The sequence below is a fragment of the Rhipicephalus sanguineus genome, chromosome 6 (genome assembly GCF_013339695.2).
Source record: "Rhipicephalus sanguineus isolate Rsan-2018 chromosome 6, BIME_Rsan_1.4, whole genome shotgun sequence".
NCBI lineage: Eukaryota > Metazoa > Arthropoda > Arachnida > Ixodida > Ixodidae > Rhipicephalus > Rhipicephalus sanguineus.
Genome location: NC_051181.1, coordinates 58,470,591 through 58,493,898, shown reverse-complemented (window position 1 = coordinate 58,493,898; position 23,308 = coordinate 58,470,591). Strand labels below are relative to the sequence as shown.

At 51.2% G+C, this 23,308-nt stretch overlaps 1 protein-coding gene and 1 long non-coding RNA gene across 7 annotated transcripts in view; both read left to right on the top strand.

Annotated features, from left to right (window-relative positions):
- The first annotated feature begins 1,585 nt into the window (after nucleotides 1–1,585).
- On the top strand, nucleotides 1,586–2,796 carry LOC125758974 (uncharacterized). The gene is made up of 3 exons (XR_007416516.1): nucleotides 1,586–1,885; nucleotides 1,950–2,131; nucleotides 2,777–2,796. It is a non-coding gene; the product is annotated as an uncharacterized LOC125758974 (long non-coding RNA).
- An 8-nt stretch (nucleotides 2,797–2,804) lies between these two features.
- The window catches only part of LOC119397282 (uncharacterized), a 60,805-nt gene continuing 40,301 nt past the window's right edge, over nucleotides 2,805–23,308 (top strand). For 2 of the 6 annotated variants that reach the window (XM_049416774.1, XM_049416773.1), the window contains exon 1: nucleotides 2,807–3,099. In XM_049416774.1, the coding sequence (XP_049272731.1) occupies nucleotides 2,871–3,099 (229 nt within the window). In that variant the 5' untranslated portion in view covers nucleotides 2,807–2,870. Of the gene's footprint in view, nucleotides 3,100–22,349; nucleotides 22,526–23,308 lie in introns of those variants that run through there. The other 4 variants (XR_007416513.1, XR_007416512.1, XM_049416775.1 and 1 more) reach the window with 4 other exon arrangements.

The window sequence follows — 23,308 nt, the reverse complement described above, 5'->3', positions numbered from 1 at the left end:
ACTTCAGAATAACATTTCCATCGATCTTGAGTGTGCGGCGTGCTTCCGCGCGTGGGAACGTGAAAAAAAATGCCAGGCCTGCGCTGATACCGCAGCACAGTCACAGCGAAAGCTGGAAGAGCGGCGTTTCTAGAGCCCGTCGTAAGCTCTCTTGGGGCTACAAGTACACTAGAAAGGTACCCACTACGCCATAAATCACATTTTTTGTGAAGTTGAGAAGCACCTACTAAGCCATTATTCGTCATTCTGCGGAGAAGCGAGGCACCAGCTGCACGTCTGTAAGGCATTATGTGCACTTTGTTGAGGCGACGACTGATGACGATGAAGAATTATGGCTCAGCCCTTTGTAATGGGTTGGAAGCTTTAAACGGCCCACCAGTTATGTAATTTGCATTGGGTGACGCCCGGTCGCTATTTCCCTCTCCCGTCATGCTGTGTAACATACGTCGAGGTGGAGAGAGAAGGGGGGGGCGAAGAACTTTACTCAGACCCCGATGAAATGGAACATGCGCTTATGGGCTTCCTTGGCCACCAATACAAGTGCACTTGCGAGGAACCCACTACGCTAAAAATCATTGTAATTTTACTGAGACCCCGAGGAAATGGATCATGCGCTTATGGGCTTCCTTGGCAACCAATACAAGTGCACTCGCGAGGAACCCATTACGCTATATATCATTGTAATTTTTGAGAGTAGGGCAGCAGGCACTTTGCCATTTTTCGTCATTCTACGGAGAGCCGTGGTACCTGCTAAACGCATGTAAGGCATTATGAGCACTTTGTTGATGCTGTGCCTGATGACGACGAAGAATTATGGCAGAGCCCTTTGTAATGGGTTGGAAGCATTCAACAACCTACTCGTTGCGTATTTCGCATTGTGTGACGCGTGGTTACAGAATTCGCGTTGTGCGACGCTTGGTGCTTATTTTACTCTTCTACCACGCTATATTACATATGCTAATGTGGTTCCTTGCCGAAATTAAGCCTCTATAGGACCTTTTTGCAAAGCAGTTTCAAGCACCGGCATGGCCCAGAGGTTGAATACTGGGCTCCCACGCAGAGGGCCCAGGTTCGAACCTCGTTCCATCCTGGAATTTTTTTCTTATTTCGAGCGATACTGGTTATGGACACCGGCGGCGGCAACGGCGGCGGACAACTACGGCGCCAAGAACGGCCGGTGAAATGATATCATAACAGCTTTCGCTGTAAAATATGTCTGTGTACAGAACGCTCAGACGCACTATATAAATGATGGTTTTTGTTCGCTTAAAGACAGTAGTTTGAGGTGCAGATATAGTACGGTGTTTCCAGAACGTACGCGGTAGTCATTCAAGTTGGACACGCCTCGCCGTTAAAGTGAAAAACTTTAGGCTTTCGACGGCGCGCGTTGTTGCGGCCGCCGCCGTGCACTCTTTTCCCTCGTTTCTGTTTGCTGTTTTCGTGGTTTGCATACAGTGCGCTGACGCTGGGCGTTATAACAGAATCGAGTGAGTGTACGTGATTGTGGGAGCTGCGTGCGGTAATTCTAGCATATGACATGTCTGATCTCGACGTAGACGGCGTACGCAGGTGCTGGGTGTCGTTCGGGCCATCGTACTCGCATATATTTATCTGAGCATTTAAGGTTGGGTTACGTTTGTAAAACATGCAGTCAGTATCCGCCCCTGACTGCCGGAGGATGTGCTTTGGTGTCCGGATATGCCGGCACAAAACCGTGTTTATTCTGGAGCCAAAGTTTGAAGCGATTTGTCAGAAAAGAAGTGCTATCATTCGTGCATCGCCAGTGCCTATTGCGAGACAAGGTTCCCGCTGCGTTTTACGTGAAAATTTGTTTTTGTTGCGAAATTTGAACGAAACACTCGTGACAGATGTGTGTACAGTAACGGTGTGTTGAACCAAGGGTGGTTTTAAATACAAATAATCAATGTGTGTGTTTTGGTTATTCCCAGAATCCCGGATCACTTCTTCCGCCTCGTCACTCTAGTTGACCGCCACACTCGGGGAAACAAAGGTGCCGCTTTGGTCTGGCGCCTCACCACTCGTGATGGGGAAAATCAACAAAGGCGTTCGCCCTGTCAACGCAGTCGGTCCTACACTTCGTTTGGTTGGACAAGACGACGTAGGAAAAGAGGTGAGTGGCACCCACGCAAAGGAGCCTAAACCAATTTCTTTTGTTGTTTAAAACATTCTCACATCATCTTGTGCTGCAAGTTTGTCGCCAAGTGACGTGTTACAAAAGCTACTACTTGCAAGTTGTGTTTTACACGATAACGGCAAAAAACTTGGTTCCTTACCATGCCTGTTTGCATTTGTTGTTTTGTTGTTAGCATTTATTATGTTTGCGCGAACCACTTATTGTGTAGGTTTTGCAAACCTTTACTGCAATTTCATTTTCTCATAATATCACGTTATGCTGTTCAAACACCGTTTTTCATGGTGTTCACGCTGAGCAGGAGCGACAACCTAGCAAGCCACAAATCTCATGCCTCCAGCCGTCACCACTTTTTCATTTATTCTTAATCATGAGGGATTAATATGGAAACATGATGAGGATTTCTGCTGTTTATTTAGCACCATATGACACTGTGTACATCGCAGTCAAACATTTTAGTTAGCTATAGTCACACAAGCATGTCAATGAGGAATACCTTAACTGCTTAATTGGAAATCACTGACCGTCTTTTCGCGCTTTCTATATAAGTTTGCTGGAAAATGTGTGTTGTTTTGACGAGTTTTATTAAAATAATGCTAAAATTGAACTATTCTTTTTTTGCAGTCGCTGGGCAAAACGGCAAGTATTATTGGACTTGCTTAAAATGAATACTCCACAATTTTCAACAGTAGTCGCGCAAAAGTAGAGCAAGGGTCACATGAGCAGCTTAAAATACTTGTGGAGTCGCTTGACGCTTCGGTGTGGTTCAATCGACCCCCGTAAGAGTGTTACCGGCAAGAGTCGTCTGACTCCCTATAAGTGGTACCTGATCCTTCGGATGAGAGGCTTTCCACTCTTCCTAGAGGGTCAGGGGACTCACCTAGAGCGAGCCGACCCTGACCCACCAAGAGAGTCACCGTGTCTATTTAAAGGAAGTCCTATAAATGGTAAGTCAGAACTCTCCGAAAAGTCACGCATACTCTTTTTTTTTCTTAGAGTGCCCATGAAAAGTGACACCCTGTATTTTGCGCAGTACACGCTCTTTGCACCGGGTATACGCAACAGCTGGGCACCCCGCCACGGTGGTCTAGTGGTTATGGCGCTCGACTGCTGATCCGAAGGTCACGGGATCGAATCCCATCCGCGGCGGCTGCATTTTCGATGGAGGCGAAAATGTTTGAGGCCCGTGTACTTAGATTTAGGTGTACGTTAAAGAACCCCATGTGGTCGAAACTTCCGGAGCCCTCCACTACGGCGTCTCTCATAATCATATCGTGGTTTTGGGACGTTAAACCCCAGATATTATTATTATCAACAGCTGGGCATTGCGTGGCTTTCCTAAAGAACACACAGAAGGAGCAGCATGCGTGAATAGACTGCGCCGCTTGGACGGCGAAAAAAAAGGACTGCGAAATTTCGCGACTCGCTCGATGCTCGCATGCGCTTGCAGACGACGCAACGGAAATCGAGAAATGTTTAGCTGCTTCTGCGCTAGCAGGCGATGCGGATGTTTTCAATGTGCAGGCCTCACGAATGTGACGTCAGGGCCTCTCCTTAGTATTCCCCAAAGCTTTCGTATTCCTTCCTTCGTGGCGCTCTCTCTCTCGCGCGCGCGCTGCGTTCGTTTGTAGCTGACGACACCCTCGTTATGACACGGTATGACGTCACCAAAAAAGAAAAGTCCGAGCAAATAAAAAAGAGATGGCTACGCCCTCTTATGTCACGTGGTTGTTCCGGCTGGATTGAATTGCGTGTGCTGAACACTGAACGAACGCGAAAAGACTCCGATCGCCTCGGTGCTTTCGACAGCCTAATGAGCCATCTCGACCACCGTTCCAGCAAATCGGGATGGACCTACTGAGGCCATTCTCGTCAAGTTGCGGCAATAAGTTAATTGTCGTCGCCACCGACTACCTCACCCGCTACGCCATAACAAGAGCCCCGCCCAAAGGCAGTGCCGCCGAGGTATCCAGAAGAAGAAGAAGAAAGATTTATTTATATTAGGGCTTGGAATTGTTAGGTTGAGAAGTGCCTTCTTCCAGGGCCCCATTGGCTACAGCTGCTCGCCGGGCCTGGTCAAGGGTCGCCAGTTGGCTTCCCATTTCCAGTTCCGCGAGCCGCGCCTCCCACGACCATTTCAGGGAATGGTTGTTCAATAGAGGCGAGAAGGCAGCCTCCGGACGTTGTGTACACTTACATGTAATGTGCACAATGTCGGTGTTGCTTCGCAGCATGCACATTGGTTCTGTATCTGTGAGAGCACATTCTGTGTAACCTGTGTAAATGTGGGAAAATGTTATTTTGGAGGCTACGCCAGTCGCGTGCTTGTCTCCTGTTTAGGTTAGGATGAGGGGGAGCTTTAGTTCGCCTAACTAGTATTTGAAATTCGAGGATTTCTCTTCGGGAACCAGGTGTCGAAGTGTCCTCCCGGGTGATGTGGTCCGCGGCTCGGCCTGTCATGCCTCGAGCCAAACGGTCCACCCGTTGGTTCCCCTCAACTGCTGACTGCGCAGGGCACATAGTCGCACCCTGATCCATTGTGAGAGCCATCACCAGTATGCGTAATACGCAGTCCGGTATGACCCCGCCAAGGAAAAGACGTAGGCGTCCTGCGAGTCCGTCAGAATAAATGCCGGTTCGCTCTTGGCCTGCGCTGCGCGTATGGCCAAAGCTATGGCCGGTCTTCGGCCGTTGCAGTTGATCTCGTGGGAATGGACGCTGCAGTGATTGTTCGCCCGTGGTTAGTTACAACTCCAGCGAAAGCAGGGACCATATTTTCGCTTCGATGGTAGGGGCTCCCGCCATTAAAGTACGTATTAGGAACGTGCCGCCGCTTTTGTAAGGTGACCGCCTGGGAGCGTCTCCGTGTAGCGTGATGGATTGGGTGCATGTGATGGGGGATCGGGGCCACGCGGATCCTCTCTCGGAGTTCAGATAGCAGTAGCGTGGTTTCATCACCGCAGAACTATGGCGAGAGCAGGTAGTGTAATTTCTGTAAGACCGAACGGCCCTAAGGAGCCTTGTTATTTCGTTCACGGTGAGCCATTAGCGTGGCCACTGAATCTTCGTACGTATTTGCCATGCCCAATTCATGCAGTCGGGCTGTGCTTGTGTTCTCAGACAGGTCGAGTGCCGCTTTCCAGGCGATCCTGAGTAGCTTGCCTACTTGTTCGATTTCGTGACGCCGCGTAGTTTGGGAAGGCAGGGCATATGTAATGAGACTAATAACAAATGCCTGTACTAATTGCATAGTGTCTGCTTCAGTCGTATCCTCTCGGCTACGGCCAACTCTGCGAATAACCCCGTTATGCTCCGGACCGTGCGTCTGTGATTAGAGAGCGCTGTGCTTACGCTGCCGGTTGTATGCGCATTCCAAGTACGTGCAGGTGGGATACCCGCTTGATAAGCTCTCCTTCCAAGTTGAGCTGCCGCTCAGGAGCCCTGGTTGCGCGGGTATGCCTGGGTCTGATGTGGATGTGCGCCGATTTGGCTGCAGCGCACTTCATGCCAGCTCGCCTCGTGTAAGTTTCAGTGGTGTTGATGGCCCGTTGAAGTCTATCTTTTCGATTGCCGTATGAGCCTTTGGATGCCAAGAGCGTAGTGCCAAGCTCGTTGAGACCATCGTCTTTCGACATGGCGCCCAAGAGGTCCTCATTAGAGCACTGCACGGGCTCGGGGCTGAAGGTCCGGGCTTAGGGCCGGGCCCGGGTTTCAGGAGGTGGGCTTGGGTCGGGCCGGGCTTGGACGTGGCTCAGTTGTTATTTTGCCTTAAGAAAAAGTTTTATGTGTGCCACGCTATTTAGAGAAGTTGTATGAGGGACAACTACTGAACTTCGTTTGCTTATTGCACGGAGCTATTTGATTCATGTGAAAGGGGCGAGCTAAAAGTAAATCACGGTGGAAGAAATATCTAGGAGGCGGAACTCCCGTTAGAACGGGCACCGGCGGGCGTCCAGATAACAAAAAAACACAAAAGTAACATGCGCCGACAGAGGCACTTCAACTGACGGCGCCTTGCGGCACGAAGCCGAAACCACAAAAAAAAAGAAGAAAAAAAAAGCGCTAGTGGCCGGGCCCAGCCGGACGATCACGCCCGCGCGCGCTCTCTTTAGCAGCGTTCGTGAGCAGACGACAGAGGCTGCTTCAGCGGGCAGGCACATTTTTTTTTGTGTGTGGATTGCCTTCTCAGCATAGAGTTTCATATAATAACGTAGCGAGGAAACGAGCCTGGCGTTTCCTGTGGCGAACGGGTGTCCCAGGCGAGGCCTTGCGGCGTGTTCCTGTGGTGGACGTGCGAGCGGGCCAGGCCAAGCTACTGATGGTGTGCCATATGGTGTGTCCGAGACCAGCCAGTTACCGAGTCGGGCCATGGTGCTGACGCTGCTGGGGTCCGGCACTTCCGACTTCTGAGGGCGTGGTCTTGGCGCCACGTATTCCGGTCCGGCACTACCGAATGCTGAGTGGACTCGGTGCTACTCCGGGTGCATCGTGGTCCGGTGGATATTGAGCGAGCAGCTCGGGATCTGGGTCTGACACGTCGACGGCTCGTCGTGCCTCTCCTGCTGCGAGCGTGCGTCAGCTACGCGGTCTTCGGTACCGTGAGTGACGTCAACGGAACAATAGACTCCGCACTAGGCAGAACGCGCGGATACTCGCGTAGGCGTATAGGACTGTAAGGATTGAGGCTTTAGGGAACAATACCTGTGTACATTAGTGTCCAGCAAGTGTATGTTATGTATTTGTCTTTTGATGAGTGTTGTGTATAAATGTTTTCTTGTCCTTGACTCTGTCTCTGTCTGAGGGCCCACGAACCCATCATCACACTTTGGCGAGCCTGTGCCAGGATGGCTTATTAAAATCTGAAGCCTTTACTCAGATACAGCCTGTGTCATGGAGAAGGAAAGATTTATTGCACTTGGCCGAGAGCTATGATTGGAGAATGCTGAGCTGAGAGAGTGGGTAGAACGAGAGTGCGCTCAAGCTCGCGATGAACGCGCTAAAGAACGCGAGGTCGCAAAAGAAAATACAGAGACAACAAAAGCCACTAGAGCAGCAGCAGAAAGTGCACGAACAGGAGCTGAAGATCCTAGACTTGAAGCTTCGACTTCAAGAGAGTACAGGGAGGCTACAGTCAACTGGGACTGATGAGCAAGGAGGATCTGGCACGAACACTAGAGGGATAACGGAGGTCTGCAGTCCTCATAAGCTGATACCTCCCTTCAATGAAACACGGGACGACCTCGACGCGTACCTGCAGCGGTTTCAACGGGTTGCAACATGTCAAGGGTGGCCGCGTGAAAAGTGGGCTCTTTCGCTTAGCCTATGTATGACAGGAGAAGCACTAACCGTCATAGGCCGGTTAGATCCAACAGGCGCGCTGAATTACGATCAGCTAAGAGCAGCGCTTCTCCAGAGGTTCCGCTATACTGCGGAAGGTTACCGTGAAAAGTTTTGCAAAGCCAAGCCCGAAGAGAACGAGATTGGTCGGCAGTATGCTGCAAGACTCTCCGGTTACTTTGACCGTTGGCTGGAGATAGGCAAAACGGAGACAAGCTTTGCTAGCTTGAGAGAACTTATGATTTGTGAGCAATTCATGAAGGGTTGTTCTCCGGCACTCAGGATCTTTCTCAAGGAAAGAAGTTGCAAGACACTGAGTTCGCTGTGCGAGACTGCGGACAACTTCATGGAAGCGCAGGCGCTCACAAACTTAGGAAAAGAACGCACTCCCAAGAAACTAGGACCGTCGGTGTCGAAGTCAGAGTCTGTGAAGAAGATGGAGAAGCCCGCAAGTCGCTGTTACCTGTGTGACAAGGCAGGCCATAGCGCAGCTGACTGCTGGTCCCGCACGAAAGGGAATAGTTCCAGCCGATGTGGAGTATGTGAAAAAAGCGGTCACAGCAGTGACAGATGCGCCAGTAAGAAATTTGGCAAAGACCAGGCATCATGTATGCTGTCCGAGAAACAGGAAACTTTGACACCTGAACAGCAGGGGAGGGGCTACGTTGTTCTCCAAGACGGCGAAACCATACCCATCGTCAATGCCACATTAAGTCGGCGATCTCAGACCGTTGGAGTCACTGACATGCCTGTTGTGAAGGGGTTCTTAAAGAACAGACCAGTGCATGTACTTCGAGACACTGGTTGCAACACGGTCGTCGTGCGGCAATCCTTGGTTCCGAAGGAGAAGTTCACGGGAAGAACGAGCCCAGTGTACTTACTGGACCGCACTGTGCGATACCTCCCAGAGGCAAAAGTCTTTTTGCAATGTGCATTGTTTACTGGAGAGGTACTCGTTAAATGCATGGCAGAACCATTATATGACGTCATTTTGGGCAACATTAAGGGCGCGGCATTGCCGGATACGTTACCTTCAAATGCATCAGCACCGGAGTATGACCATGCCCATGTGAAAACCGAGCAGTACACGGACTCCGGCAAAGGGAATTTTATCAGCGGTATGCAGAAAGTACTCGGTGATTTGGACGCATTTCAAGCAAGTTCCAAGGGAAAGAAATCGAGTGAGTTCCTACATGGCAACGCATTGGAAGAAAGTCCCGAACCTAACAAAGAACTGGAGAAGGCGAAGAAGCCGCAGAAAGGCTACTACGGCCAAAAAGTAAGAAAGCGCAAACTTGTCCCTGGTGACCAGGTGCTAGTGTTATTACCAGCCGATACTAACAAGCTGGTGCTTTCCTGGCAGGGTCCCTTCCCAGTTGTCGAGAAGCGCAGCATGCGGGACTACCTTGTCAACCTTGGAGATAAAGTTATGCTCTTCCACAATAACATGTTGAAGAAGTGTGAAGAGCGTAAACCATTAAATCAACAAATGACCACATGGGCTACCACGCGAAGCCGCGTGTACTACAACACAGAGAAAAGCCTTCACGATAGTGGCTTCAATCCACAAGTAGCATGTTTCTGTATGACCTGCCTTTCACTCTACGCTGCGACCGGTAAGCACTGACGTGAAGTCAGTCAGTGAAACACCGAAATGAGTGAATTCTATGGTGGAGTCTCGTTCTTATATGGAGTACGACTTTCACGTACAACACATTCGTGGTGTGGAAAACGTTGGTGCTGACTATATGAGTCGTGCGGCTATTACTGACCAGTGATTGCCGTTGTACACGCTTTTTATGACGAATTGTGATCATAATGCTGTAGTCCTTGCATTTGTTGACATTTCATTGTGCTTGAACTTGTTTGTTATATTGAACTTGTGTGTTACGTGTGCACAACGTACTGAAAGTTGGGGGGAATGTAGTAAGAAGGTGTTATTGAGAAGCGAAAACGAAAGTGAAGAAGACGACGGAGTGTGCGCGAGAGAGGCCAACGTGAAGCGCGTGAGCTTCAGAACGGCGACGACAGAGCGTGCGTGGCCAGCGATCGAGCAAGAAGCAGTTCGCTCGATCCGCGAGCTGGGGGCCATCAGACCAGCCGGGACGAGCCTGGCGTTTCCTGTGGCGAACGGGTGTCCCAGGCGAGGTCTTGCGGCGTGTTCCTGTGGTGGACGTGCGAGCGGGCCAGGCCAAGCTACTGATGGTGTGCCAGATGGTGTGTCCGAGACCAGCCAGTTACCGAGTCGGGCCATGGTGCTGACGCTGCTGGGGTCCGGCACTTCCGACTTCTGAGGGCGTAGTCTTGGCGCCACGTATTCCGGTCCGGCACTACCGAATGCTGAGTGGACTCGGTGCTACTCCGGGTGCATCGTGGTCCGGTGGATCTTGAGCGAGCAGCTCGGAATCTGGGTCTGACACGTCGATGGCTCGTCGTGCCTCTCCTGCTGCGAGCGTGCTTCAGCTACGCGGTCTTCGGTACCGTGAGTGAAGTCAACGGAACAATAGACTCCGCACAAGGCAGAACACGCGGATACTCGCGTAGGCGTATAGGACTGTAAGAATTGAGGCTTCAGGGAAGAATACTTGTGTACATTAGTGTCCAGCAAGTGTATGTTATGTATTTGTCTTTTGATGAGCGTTGTGTATAAATGTTTTCTTGTCCTTGACTCTGTCTGTGTCTGAGGGCCCACGAACCCATCATCACACCTCGGAAACCGAAACGGCGGCAATTATCTTGCGTGCCGCCAGACGCCGCCAGAATGAAGTGGCTCCCCGTAATGTGACGTTATCTGGTCACCTCAAGCAGCGGAGTTGCACCTCCTAAATGTTTCTAGCTCCGTGACGCAAAGAGACTAGACGCTTACATAGTTGACACCTCTCTAATATGTGCTTTTATGATTTCGTTATAATTCTACACCTTGGAATCACAGTACTAAATGTAATAAATTAATTTCTATTTATAACTCATTATTGCAAATGCGATCACAGAGCTGCAGAGCACAAAACGTTCTTGGAAGTTTTAGTCGTCCATTAAAGCAAAAGGTCTGCGCGGAGTCTCGTTACATACAGTCTCTATAAAGAAACATTTTTTTCCGTGGCTTCGTCACGGCTCCCAGTGGTCATGTGACGCGACATTGACATGCACAGCCTCTTTGTGTTCCCACATGGTTATTGTCTCAGACCTCGTCTTGTTCCGCTATACGGTGTGAGAGCACCATAACACTGCAGCAACAGCGTTGGAATGTGCTGGAATAGCATATGCTCAATAAGGAAGGTGTAGGGAGAAATATATTTACTGGACGAAATATGTGGCTTGAAAAAAAGAAAATGTCAGCCATGCACGCAGCACAGTCAGAGCGAAAGCTGGAATAGCGACCTTTCTGGAGCCTGTTGGAAACTCTCTTGGGGAAAATGATACACCTACAGCTGTAACGTAGTCACTGCGCCATAAATCGTAATTTTTTGAGGTAGGGAAGCACCCACTATGACATGATTCGTCTTGCTCCTGATGACCGATATTCCCGCTGTACATGTAAGGCATCAGGTCCACATTTTTGGTGTTGTTGCGACTGATGACGATGAAGAATTATGGTTGAGCTGTTCGTTGTGGGTTTGAAGCTTCAAACCCCACACTAGGCTTGAATTAGCATTGTGCGACGACTGGCTGCTATTTTACTCTTCTGCCACGCTATATAAGACATGTTAATGCGATTCCTTGACCGACATGATGCGTGTATAGGGTCTTCTTGCAATGGAGTTTCAAGCACCAGTGTGGCTCTGTGGTAGAATACTTGAGTGCCGCGCAGAGGGCGCGGTTTCAAATCTCATCCCATCCTGGATATTTTTTTTCTGATTTATTTTTTCTTATTTCGCGCGATAGTGGTAACAGACAACGGCGATGGCGGCGTACAGCTATCCCACTGCCGCTGTGATCTGATAACAGCTTTCGCTGTAAAAAAATACAATTGCGCATTCCGTGCCGGGTGACGTCCTTTTACCTCGAACCGCATGCAGCCAATGAGAAAGGCAGATCCCGCGCTCTGTGGGAAACGGTTTCATGAGAAGCACTTGGCGAGTACCAGTATATACTGCATTTTCTGGCATTGAACCAAGCTTTTCGAGGTGGGTTGACGTGTTTTCGTAAGTGTAGTAGCTGAGTGCAGATCGTGGGCTTACTAGGAACGTCAAGCACACCGGCGTTTAAAGGGTAACATATGGTTTGGCGTAACGTCAGCGCTCACGCTAAAGCAGAGATGTCAGAATTATCAAAACGAAGTGCACTTTGCTGTCCGGCGATGTGTATATTGTCACGTGGTCGTGACGTCGACGAAGACAGCAGTCGGCGTTTAAAGGATGAAACTGTTTATTTGGCCGAACTTGTGGCCGGAAAATGAGAACTAGCACTACAGCAATACACGCTGTACAATGATAGCGGCGAACAGGGCGTCGTCCGTCGATCAACTGACAAGCGGTCAAGCGCGTCGGCTTTTATACCGGCGCTATCGAACTTTCCAGCGATATCGCTGGTGGTTGCGCAATCTCTAGAATGAGCTCGAGCGTTCGCGTCTTGCGCGCAATCTTAACAAAATCATCTACAACAATCGTGAAGCTTCTCGAAGAATGAGGCGCGGTTTGCGCTGAGCGTTGCCGACAGCCATTGTGGGCGAATGCAGCAAAAGTGATAAGAAACGTACGTGGCAATGCCCCCCTCTGAAAAAGCATCGTCCCGATGCTTAAAAACAGAACATGAATACATGCAATACCAAAGAAAACTAAGCACACAAACATTAGAGTCCTCAGGTGCGTTAACGAGCATAGTACGGTTTAAGGCGCACCACATGCACGACCTCGGGTCGAGCTCGGCGCCTCTGAGAGTTCGTGATGCCTTCGGGGACAACCTCGTAGTCGAGTGCGCCGAGACGTCGAAGTACCCTGTACGGTCCGAAGTATCGTCGAAGAAGCTTCTCGCTCAGTCCGCGTCGTCGTATTGGCGTCCAGACCCAGACACGGTCGCCGGGCTGGTACTCCACGAAGCGTCGTCGAAGATTGTAGCGACGGCTGTCGGTGTGCTGCTGGGTCTTGATGCGCAGGCGGGCGAGCTGTCGAGCTTCTTCGGCACGTTGTAAGTAAGCGGCGGCGTCGAGGTTTTCTTCGTCGGTGACGTTCGGTAGCATGGCGTCGAGTGTCGTCGCCGGGCTCCTTCCGTAGACCAACTTGTGCGGCGTCATCTGCGTCGTTTCTTGGACGGCCGTGTTGTAAGCGAAGGTCACGTACGGAAGGACGGCATCCCACGTCTTGTGCTCAACGTCGACGTACATGGCCAGCACGTCGGCGATTGTCTTATTTAGACGCTCGGTGAGGCCATTGGTCTGCGGGTGGTAGGCGGTGGTGCGGCGGTGGCTCGTCTCGCTGTATTTGAAAATCGCCTGAGTTAGGTCCGCAGTAAAGGCGGTACCTCTGTCTGTGATGAGGACCTCTGGGGCGCCGTGTCCCAAGACGATGTTCTCCACGAAGAATTTGGCTACCTCGGCGGCGCTGCCTTTGGGCAAGGCCTTTGTCTCGGCGTAGCGGGTGAGGTAGTCAGTTGCTACGACGATCCACTTATTGCCGGAAGTCGACGTCGGGAACGGCCCCAGTAGGTCCATCCCGATTTGCTGGAACGGCCGGTGAGGTGGTTCGATTGGCTGCAGAAGTCCCGCTGGCCTAGTCGGCGGTGTCTTCCGTCGCTGGCAGTCTCGGCAAGTCTTAACGTAGTGGGCGACGTCGGCAGCAAGGCGTGGCCAGTAGTATTTTTCCTGTATTCTGGCGAGTGTGCGGGAAACACCAAGGTGTCCAGCCGTCGGGTCGTCGTGTAGGGCCTGGAGGACTTCTGGTCGCAATGACGAGGGCACGACAAGAAGGTAGTCGGTTCGAAGTGGCGAGAAGTTCTTCTTCAGGAGAACGCCGTTCCGTAAGAAAAACGACGGCAGTCCTCGCTTGAATACCTTCGGAACAACGGCGGTCTTGCACTCGAGGTACTCCATAAGGCCCCCCAGTTCCGCGTCGGCTCGTTGCCTTTCGGCGAAGTCATCGGTACTTATAGTTCCGAGGAAACAGTCATCGTCGTCGTCTTGCGGCGGCGCGTCGACGGGGGCACGAGACAGGCAGTCGGCGTCGGAGTGTTTTAGTCCGGACTTGTACACGACGGTTATGTCGAATTCTTGAAGCCTCAAACTCCATCGTGCGAGACGACCTGAAGGGTCCTTCAAGTTAGCTAGCCAACATAAGGCGTGATGGTCACTGACAAATTTGAAGGGCCTGCCATAGAGGTAGGGGCGAAACTTTGACGTAGCCCAGATGATGGCAAGGCATTCCTTTTCTGTTGTGGAATAGTTGGCTTCAGTATCGACGAGAGCGGTGACGTTGTGGCCGTTGATCAGAATGTCGAGGTCGCTAGTCCGCCGTCTTGCGTTGCGGTTATGTCGCGGCGTCGGGTCACGGCTACGTCGGTTTGCACCGCTGCTTCCGCGCTGCGTTGTCAGGTCTGCTTCCGGTCGCAAAGTTTCGTCTTCAGGACGTCGTTCGGCGTGCGGCGGGGGCTCAGAACATCATCGCGGCGTCGTCGTCGACGGCGGAGGATCTTCAACGTTTCGTCGTTCAGCAACCGCACCTCCATCGGTTGCTGCCCTTAGTTTTCCGGATACGGGCTAGGCGACCGACCCCGGTTTGGGCCAGTGTACTGCCGGCGGTGCGGTGACATGTAGCGGCCGGGCGACGGCGAGCGGGAAGGTCGTCGTTCTTGCCACTGTGTTCCGGTGAGGTAGTCGTTGATGTCGCGCGGCCGTTCGCCTGGCTGCGGGCGCGGCGCGTTGATAGCGAATCCGCGTAGTCCCATCTGTCGGTACTGGCAGCGGCGGCACGTGTGGCCGGCCTCCCCGCAGTGGTAGCAGAGCGGGCGGTTGTCAGGGGCGCGCCAAACGTCGGTCTTCCTCGGGGTGTAGTGCTGGCCGCCAGGTGGGCGGTAGGGCGTCGATGATTGCGGCGGTGTCTGGCGACGGAACTGCGTCGATGCGGTGTCTTGACGCGGGCGCGGCGGGGGAGCGTAGCGTCGGGCGGCAGCGGCGTAGCTCAAGGCTTGCGGCTGAGGCTGTGGCGGTTCAAGGGTGCCCAGCGATTGCTGGATTTCTTCTCGAACGACGTCTGCGATGGAGTCCACTTGAGGCTGGGGTGAGGGCAACAGCTTGCGCAGTTCCTCTCGCACGATCGTCGGAGCCGAGCGCATGAACAGCGGGGCTGTCTTGGATTGATCGGCGATTATATTGGCGGGTGCGCATTTCTAGCGTCTTCTCGATGGTCGTGGCTTCTGAGACGAATTCCTGGACGGTATTCGGTGGATTCCTCATAAGTCCAGCGAAGAGCTGTTCCTTTACTCCTCGCATGAGGAAACGAACCTTCTTCTCTTCAGGCATATTGGGGTCAGCGTGGCGGAACAGCCGGGTCATTTCTTCCGCGAAGATGGTCACGCTTTCGTTCGCGAGCTGAACCCGTGTCTCCAGCAAGGTTGCGGCCCTTTCCTTTCGAACGACGCTTGCAAACGTCTGCAGGAAAGCGCTTCGAAAAGCGTCCCAAGTTTGAAGAGTGGACTCCCGATTCTCGAACCAGGTCCTTGCTGCGTCTTCAAGGTAAAAGTAAACGTGACGCAGCTTGTCCTCGGAGTCCCAGGTGTTGAATGTTGAGACCCTTTCGAAAGTCTCGAGCCAGGTGTCCGGGTCTTCGAATGACGACCCGCGGAAGGTTGGCGGCTCCTTGGGCTGCCGGAGCAGGATCGGCGCAGGCTGCACGGGGTCGGTCATTGTCGCTGCGGTGGGTGTTGTGACCTGGGGCTGCCTGGTTTGTTCGGGAAGGAGCCCGTGTTTTGGCTGCAGTCCCTTCTGCCTGCGGCTTGTTCGACGATCCGGGTTTTCTTTGCTGCCGTCCTCTTCGCGGCTTGGGCTTGGGTCAGCGCTTCGCGGGGGCGTCCGGATCATGGAAGAAGCAGCACCTCCACCAGATGTCACGTGGTCGTGACGTCGACGAAGACAGCAGTCGGCGTTTAAAGGATGAAACTGTTTATTTGGCCGAACTTGTGGCCGGAAAATGAGAACTAGCACTAGAGCAATACACGCTGTACAATGATAGCGGCGAACAGGGCGTCGTCCGTCGATCAACTGACAAGCGGTCAAGCGCGTCGGCTTTTATACCGGCGCTATCGAACTTTCCAGCGATATCGCTGGTGGTTGCGCAATCTCTAGAATGAGCTCGAGCGTTCGCGTCTTGCGCGCAATCTTAACAAAATCATCTACAACAATCGTGAAGCTTCTCGAAGAATGAGGCGCGGTTTGCGCTGAGCGTTGCCGACAGCCATTGTGGGCGAATGCAGCAAAAGTGATAAGAAACGTACGTGGCAATATCTTACGCAACTTTCGTTAGCGTATTCCTCCGTGGTCAAGCAACGCCTGAATATAGCTTGCTGATTCATCGGAATTCAAATGTAATGTTTATCAGACTGCTATAAAATCGTACCCAACACTACAACCACGATTGACGTTAACCCGACATGAAGCCTGTACCATAGGATTACATATGGAATGTTTAGTTAGATAGGTAGCACCGCAGCCACAATTGATGTTGAAATGAAATTACGCTTGCATAGGGTCTTTTTCCAAAGCTGTTTCGAGGCCTTGCGTGGCTCTGTGGTAGAATACCTGACTGCCACGCAGAATGCTAGGGTAAGATTCTTGCTGGGATCTTGGTTTTTATTCTTTGCATTAGTCGGGTAAGCGCTGCCAATGCCGTTTTTTCCTAATGCTCTCGGATTTAAATGAACAATGTCTGTTTATCATCTTAACTGCATTTTTAATTGTCTTCATTGTCTCTCGGTTTGATAAGTTGTGTACAATACAAAAAAATTCGGCAGGTGCAACGTACCGTGGGAATCGATGTTATGCGAGGCATGGGCGGGATAGTGACTGAGGGGTAATTTTTCACATTGAGCGAAACGTTACGGAATGAGGCTAGAGAAATGTGGGGGGTGCTATACGTACACTCATATGTTGAATGCTGCTCTTATTTCATATGTTGAAGAGTCGCATATGCATTTTATAACCAGTTGTTTACAATTGCGTAACGATGCCAACATGGGTGTTACCAACACCAGTGGAGGTAAGCTGATTTTTAGTGCTTATATTCTTCAATACTGGATAGCGCGAATCCGAACAAGACAAAGAGGGAACACAAATGCGCAGTACAGGCGTTACTCGCAACTAAGCTTCATTTAGGAAAGTTTCTCTAGATATATACACAGCCGAGTTGCAAGCGCAGACGCACTGCACGTACGTTACAGTCACAGTTGCAGTCGTTACAGTTATTATGCTTATACTTGTCCGTTATGAAGGAGAACGCACGCACGCACGCACGCGCGAACCCATGTGCAGTAAAGCCCCTTGATTTTGGAAAGTAGCGGCGCTCCTTTATCCACACCGCCTCACCCTCACCGGGCCGTCAACCTCCTCTTTATTCACCCTCTCTTTCGCGGAGCCGGCGCATCCGCAACGCTGAATGGCTGCGACGCACGATGCCTCCTACTCAGGTGACCCTGACGTCACGGGAAGCGAGCGCAAGCAAACTTCGCGCGCTTTCAGTTGCTGACGCACGCCATGAACCCTCCAGGCGTCAACCCTCCAGGCGTGTGTGTGCGGGTGTGTGCAGGTGTACGCGTGCTTGTATGTGTGCATATGTGCGCCTGCGTCTGTATGTGCGTGTGCGCGCGTGTTAACGTGTGAGTGCATCTGCGTGCGTTTGTGTAGGTGTCTTCCCTCGTGTTTGTGCGTGTACGCACGTATGTGTGTGCATGTATGCGCGTGCGCGCGTTTGCGTGTTTTCGCGCGCGTGTATGTGCGTGCCTGCCTGTATTGTGTATATATGTGTGTGTGTGTCTGTGTGTGCATGTATCGCATGTGTATGTGTGTGCGTGTCTGTATCGCTGTGTATGTGCGTGTGTGTCTGTATGGCATGTGCATGTATGTGCCTGCGTGTCCGTGTCGCGTGTTTATTTATGTGGCCGTCTGTATCGCTTCTGTATGCGCGTGTATATGTATGTATGTGCGTGCGTGTCTATATCGCGTGTGTATGCGCATGTGTACGTAAATGCTGCGTGGCTGTTCGCATGTACACGCACGTGTGTCTGTGTGTACGCGCGTGTGTATGTATGTGCGTATCTACATCGCGTGTGTATGTGCCTGCGTATGATTGTACCTTGAAATACGTGGCGCGAGGTTGCAACTGAGAAGAAACAAGAAGAGACAGAAAGAACGCCAGCTCACAACTTTCTGTCTCTCTGTCTCACAGCTGACAACTTTTTGTCTCTCACTTGCAACCTTGCGCCATTATTTCAAGTAACGATGCACCAACTAGCCCAACGTAACGTACTGCTATGATTGTATCTATATGCGTGTGTGTCTGTATTGCGTGTGTAGCTATGTGCGTGTCTTTGTCACGTGTGTATGAGCGTGTTTGTGTGCCTGCGTGCTTGTATCGTGCGCGTGCGTGCGTGTCTCATAGCGGCATTAACACAAAAAGCCTTCGGGCCCACTCATTTGGCCCAATTCAATTTATGTAAACCACCACACTCCTTCTTGGCTGCCTCCTTGGGGCTAATCAAGACCACAATTATGAAAAACATTCTCGCCTATCCTTTATGCTGGTTACATTATATGCGCTTAATACACCTCCGCGTTACGCACAACCGAGGCCGCAACGGAGAGGTAAACCGCTCAGCCGCCAGTTGGTATACTCATTTTTTTCGAAGCGCTCACTTGTATTTATCGAAGCGTCTTAAAAAATATATTTGTCACTAAATTTGTTCTATCGGAAGCCCACTTGCTTCATGACTATCGCCTAAAAGACAGGTTCTCATTTAATGCTTCAAGGGGCCGATTAAACATGCGCGCGCAGTGATTCTAATGCGGCTGCGGCGAGCCAGTGGAGGATGCAGCGTGCCGTGCACAGCGCGCTGGCCAGAGGAGGGGAGAAATCCGAGGAGAATTGAGGAGGAAAACGCGGGCGCGGAGGAGAGTGTCGCTACTTTCTAGATGAAGGGGCTTTAGTGTGCATGTGTGGAAAGGGTTCTTGACAGTTCTTGAACAAGGTAATCGTCTCTGTGATCAGCGATCCCCAGCAGCTGGACCGGACTTCCTATTCGGATCCATTCATGATCGCGGCTACGAGGGGTCTAAATGCAGTAAAGTGCGAGGTATACAGTACAGATGGTGGAAATGCTGGATGCCTCTTACGATGAAATGATCTATGATGCCTCCTGTCGTGGACGTGGCAGCGAGGTCTTTTGATGCACTGTCCACATCCAAGCTGTCTTTCACGCAGCATAATGACCAGGCGTTGTTGGGCCCTGATAAATCAATGAAGTCAGCGGTAATGATGAGAGGCCTGGTTCTCCCGGCAGACTTATCGTAGGAAGCATTGATCCCGGTTTTTGCGTAACCCACGTGGTCCAGGTTGCGGACCACGTGGAGGAGTGGATGGTAGTTTAGCGCCTTCCAGGGCTGTTCTATCTTCCGCTTCCTCACTTTCATTGCGTGCACCACGGTGGTGTAGCGGTTAAGGTGCTGTGCTGCTAACCCGAAGGTCGTGGGTTCGATCCCGGCCGCGGTGGTCGAATTTTGATGGAGACAAAATGCTAGATGCCCGTGTACAGTGCGATCTCGGTACACGTTAAAGAATACCAGATAGTCAAAATTTCCGGAGCCCTTTTTGCGGTGTCTCTCGTAATCATATCGTGGTTTTGGGACATAAAACCCAACAATAATTAATATTATCACATTCCTTGAGTGTCAATGTGTGTGTGTGTGTTCGCGTTTAATGTGTTGGTGGAGACTTTGTACCACCTGTGGCACATACCCGCAACACGTGAACTCTGATATGAGGGTATCTGCCACACGTGACTGCGAGAAAGGGTTTCATGACGTACGTGACATGTATTTTGCGTTATTCATGTCATGGCAGTGGATCCTGTTCGTTATACGCTGATCCCCTGCTATGCCAATTTTGGCATATAACAAGTTATGGAGACGACCTGTAAAGCACCCAGATGTAGGCGGCTAGATAGATGGATACGTAGATAGAAACGGCCAAAGCGCCTGATGTTCGCTAAGAAAAACTTCGCATACAACGGACCATGGTATGAGGGTATGACCCACACGAGTCTGGAGAAAAGGGTTTGGCGACGTACTGTACATGACAGGATTTTCACGTTATTCATGCCATGAACAGACGGCCTTATTTGTTACACCATCTTACCCTCCTATACCATTTCTGGCCTACACTGTGTTAAGGAGGAGATCACGAGGGCACCCAGACATAGGATGCTAGATAGATGGATAGATACGTAGATAGAAACGCCTTAAGTGCCTTTGGTTCGCTGAGAAATGCTTCGCATATAAAAGAGAGAGACAGGCAGAGAATATTACACCATCTCCCACTAAAGGGGACTATGAGGCGATGCAAAGCAGCAGCGCTTGCACGATCGCGTTCTGTTGGCGTTCGTTGCGCATGCTACCGACCTCGCTCACATTGTTATCAAACCAAATTCGGTCGCGCACGTTGCATCTGTGCCCGAAGCTCCGGTCGGGGAATTCGCGCTGAAACCGGGCGTCAGCGCCATAGGCTTACGCAGGGTTCCCCATCAGGGGGGCAAAGGTTCATCGCAGCGCACCCCCATCCAACTAAGTCAATGTATGGGGCAGATTTTGCGCGTCCCCCCCTCTTAGGTGACTAGAAGGGTCAATGTACGGGGCAGATTTTGCGCCCCCCTCTTAGGTGATTAGGGGGGGCGGCCGCCCCCCCTGCCTCCCCTGTGCGCACGCCTATGGTCAGCAGGGGCGTAGCCAAGGGGGGGGGGGTTGGGGGGGTGCAACTCCCCCCGAAATTTTTCAATTTTGCTTACATATATATACATGTACACATACAAACACACGCACGAACATACATAATGTATGGTTGAACCCCCCCCCCCCCCCCCCGAAAAAAATTTCTGGCTACGCCCCTGATGGTCAGCACCGTCGAAGCCCGGGCGTTCAAGTTTCAACGAGCGAGGCATTGTGCACGGGCGTTGGACTCGCGTCGTCTGTTCGCAGCCGTCGCATTGGTTCGACGCTTGGCATCGACGTCGGCGTTGCGTACGGCGGGGTTCGCTTGCCGACGCTGCCGTTGCGTATCGCCTTGTAGAGCCCGCGTTTCACCCGTAGCAGTTTCCCGCCGACGTTGCCGTTTGCGCTGGGCTTCCCTAGCCCGGAGCTCGGGGTCCGCTTGCCGACGTTTACTTTGCGCTTCGGCGCGTCGAGCCTTCCGCTGCTCCACCCGCTTCTCCGCGATCTCGGCAGGCGTTAAGGTTATACTGCAACTGCCGCCGACGTTGACGTTGGAACTCATGACACCGGCGCAGCGACGCAGTGACTGAGCGTCTGTACAACCTAACGCGAGCCTTTTATCTAAACGACGAGGGTGAGTGGAGAGGGTGTGCGCATGCGCAGTAAGTGTGGTCACGCCGCACACCGTTTGAACTCCGCCATAAGATGTTTCGCATCTAAAAATATATAGAAAAAAAGTGGAAGCAAGCATCGTGCCTTCTAGCGGCGAGATAGCGCACCACCTGGTCAAGCCGCGCATGCACAGTAGCTAAACCACGTCCACCGAAAGAGACATCGCGCGCAACATGCACTTATAGTGCATAGCCTGGCTGCGCAATCCCGAGAAGGACGCCGCGCATCTCGAAGCTAGACGTGCCGGTCGACACGGAGTACGAGCGGCGACGGGCCCGTGCTTTCCTGCATCATGCTTTGCGCAACTTAGTGCAAACTGCCCACATTTACATTTTCGGGGGGCCACGGGTATAACGTATTCGCCTCGTTCATTTGTTTTGAATTGCTGTACGCAGGTGTGTTTGATCCTGTGGTTAACACTCGCTTTGGGAGCGTTGGGGACAGGGTTCTGATGCAGCGCTGCCCAAAAAGTTTCTTTTGTTTTATGTGTTCATTTCTTTATTGCGCTGGTGTTCTTCTCTAATGAATCGGTGTTTTCAGCCGCTCCATACAGGGCGCAAGGTGTTCTTCTTTAATGCTTCAATAATGACTACTCGTTCCTTTATGTCGCTACGGGATTCCCGGCTGCGGATGGAGGGATCCGCTAGAACCTAGCGTATAATAGCTCCGCTGCAACAGATGTGCGGAATCTTCGATGCCGCTATCGATTACAGCTGAACAGTAGTAAAATATAACAGCACATAACAGGCTTTCGATGTGATAAAGATCGCTTGCCAGCACTGGCAGCGCAGCAAGGCGCCTTCTACGTTTTGGCGGGTCACATTTTTAGCCTTTTTCTTCCTTGCGTAAGTGGAAGAGGAGGAGCGGGGCGACAATGACTACTCGCAAAGTAGGGCGTCAAACTGTTCTAACAGTACATTTCACTCACGAGAGTTTACTGCGTTTCCAATGCATTCTCTTTAAAAAAAAAATAATCGAAATCGTTTTCGCTGGCCTTTTCATTACTGAGAACTCGACACGTGCACACCCTGTTTTTCTGGAAGTTCAAGGCACGGAGCGGTAAACACGTGAAAGACACGCAGTACGCATGCAGCTTTATGTGAGTGTAGTGAGGGTTGTCGGGGCGACACAGATATCAATCATGAAACGTATGCTGTTTTTAGTTTTGTGCAGTTGTTTTGTTGCGAGTCGAAACACATCTGCCGGGGCCTGCCAACGGTAGGTCAATGACTGTTACTTTAATAGCATTCTATCAGAAATACCAGAGTAGACTTACACGTGACGCAGGCAATGATAAATTATTTTTCTGCTTGTGAATTCTGCTTTCATGCGTTAGTGATATTCTCAGAATTGAAGCCCTGCAAATATCCAGAAGTAGGTAGCAGCTCCGCCTTCGATGTGAGAATATAAAGGTTGCTCATCTCTTTGTGTGATATTGAAGTCAGCTTCAAGTAACTAGACAGGTAGGTTTACTTTTAATTTCATTATAGAGGCCACGACCATAATCACAAATTTCCATTAACATAATTGGCATATTGACACTAGCAGTAAATTGGCCATCAAATCGTGACTGCTGACTAAGAAACCATCGTAAGTAACGCAACTAGACAGGAACCACAGCAAGAAACAGACGGGCACAGGCACCTGTGCTCGCCTGTTCCTTGCTGTGTGTCCCGCCTAGTGGCGCTACTTACCATGGCTTTTGTGTCAAAACACCAACTCGCCCAACAGTCAACTCTTGTAAAGGCTAATGACTAAAACTGTTTGAAATTTGGCAAATCAAAGGAGCGTCAACTGCGTTATATGCCTTTCTTTTGCGAAGGTAGTGGAAAAGCGTAGCAAGAAAGAACGCTGACGCCTACATCCTTACCGCGACAATGTAAGAACTGACGTCTGTTGTCAACGAGTCCTACGGCTGTAGGTATATCTGTGCCGGCCTGTTTGACTTTTTTTACATAGCGATTGCAATAAGAGAAGCACTTCAAGCACACGAGGTGATCTGTGAAAAGCACAGCAACAATACACATCGTGCGCTGCGGCTTTGAGCTTTATACAAGGGACGCGATGCACGACGAACAATGCCGAAAACCGGTGGCACGAGGCCCTCTAAAGACTACAGCAGACCACTGGTTCTTGCCAGTTATTTTTTTATTCGGCCTATCGCTCTGTTTTTACCTTTCAATGTGTCACGCATGCCGAGAGTGTTCGCGTTTGGTGGTTCTGAGACGTGAGATGGCAGTAGCGCA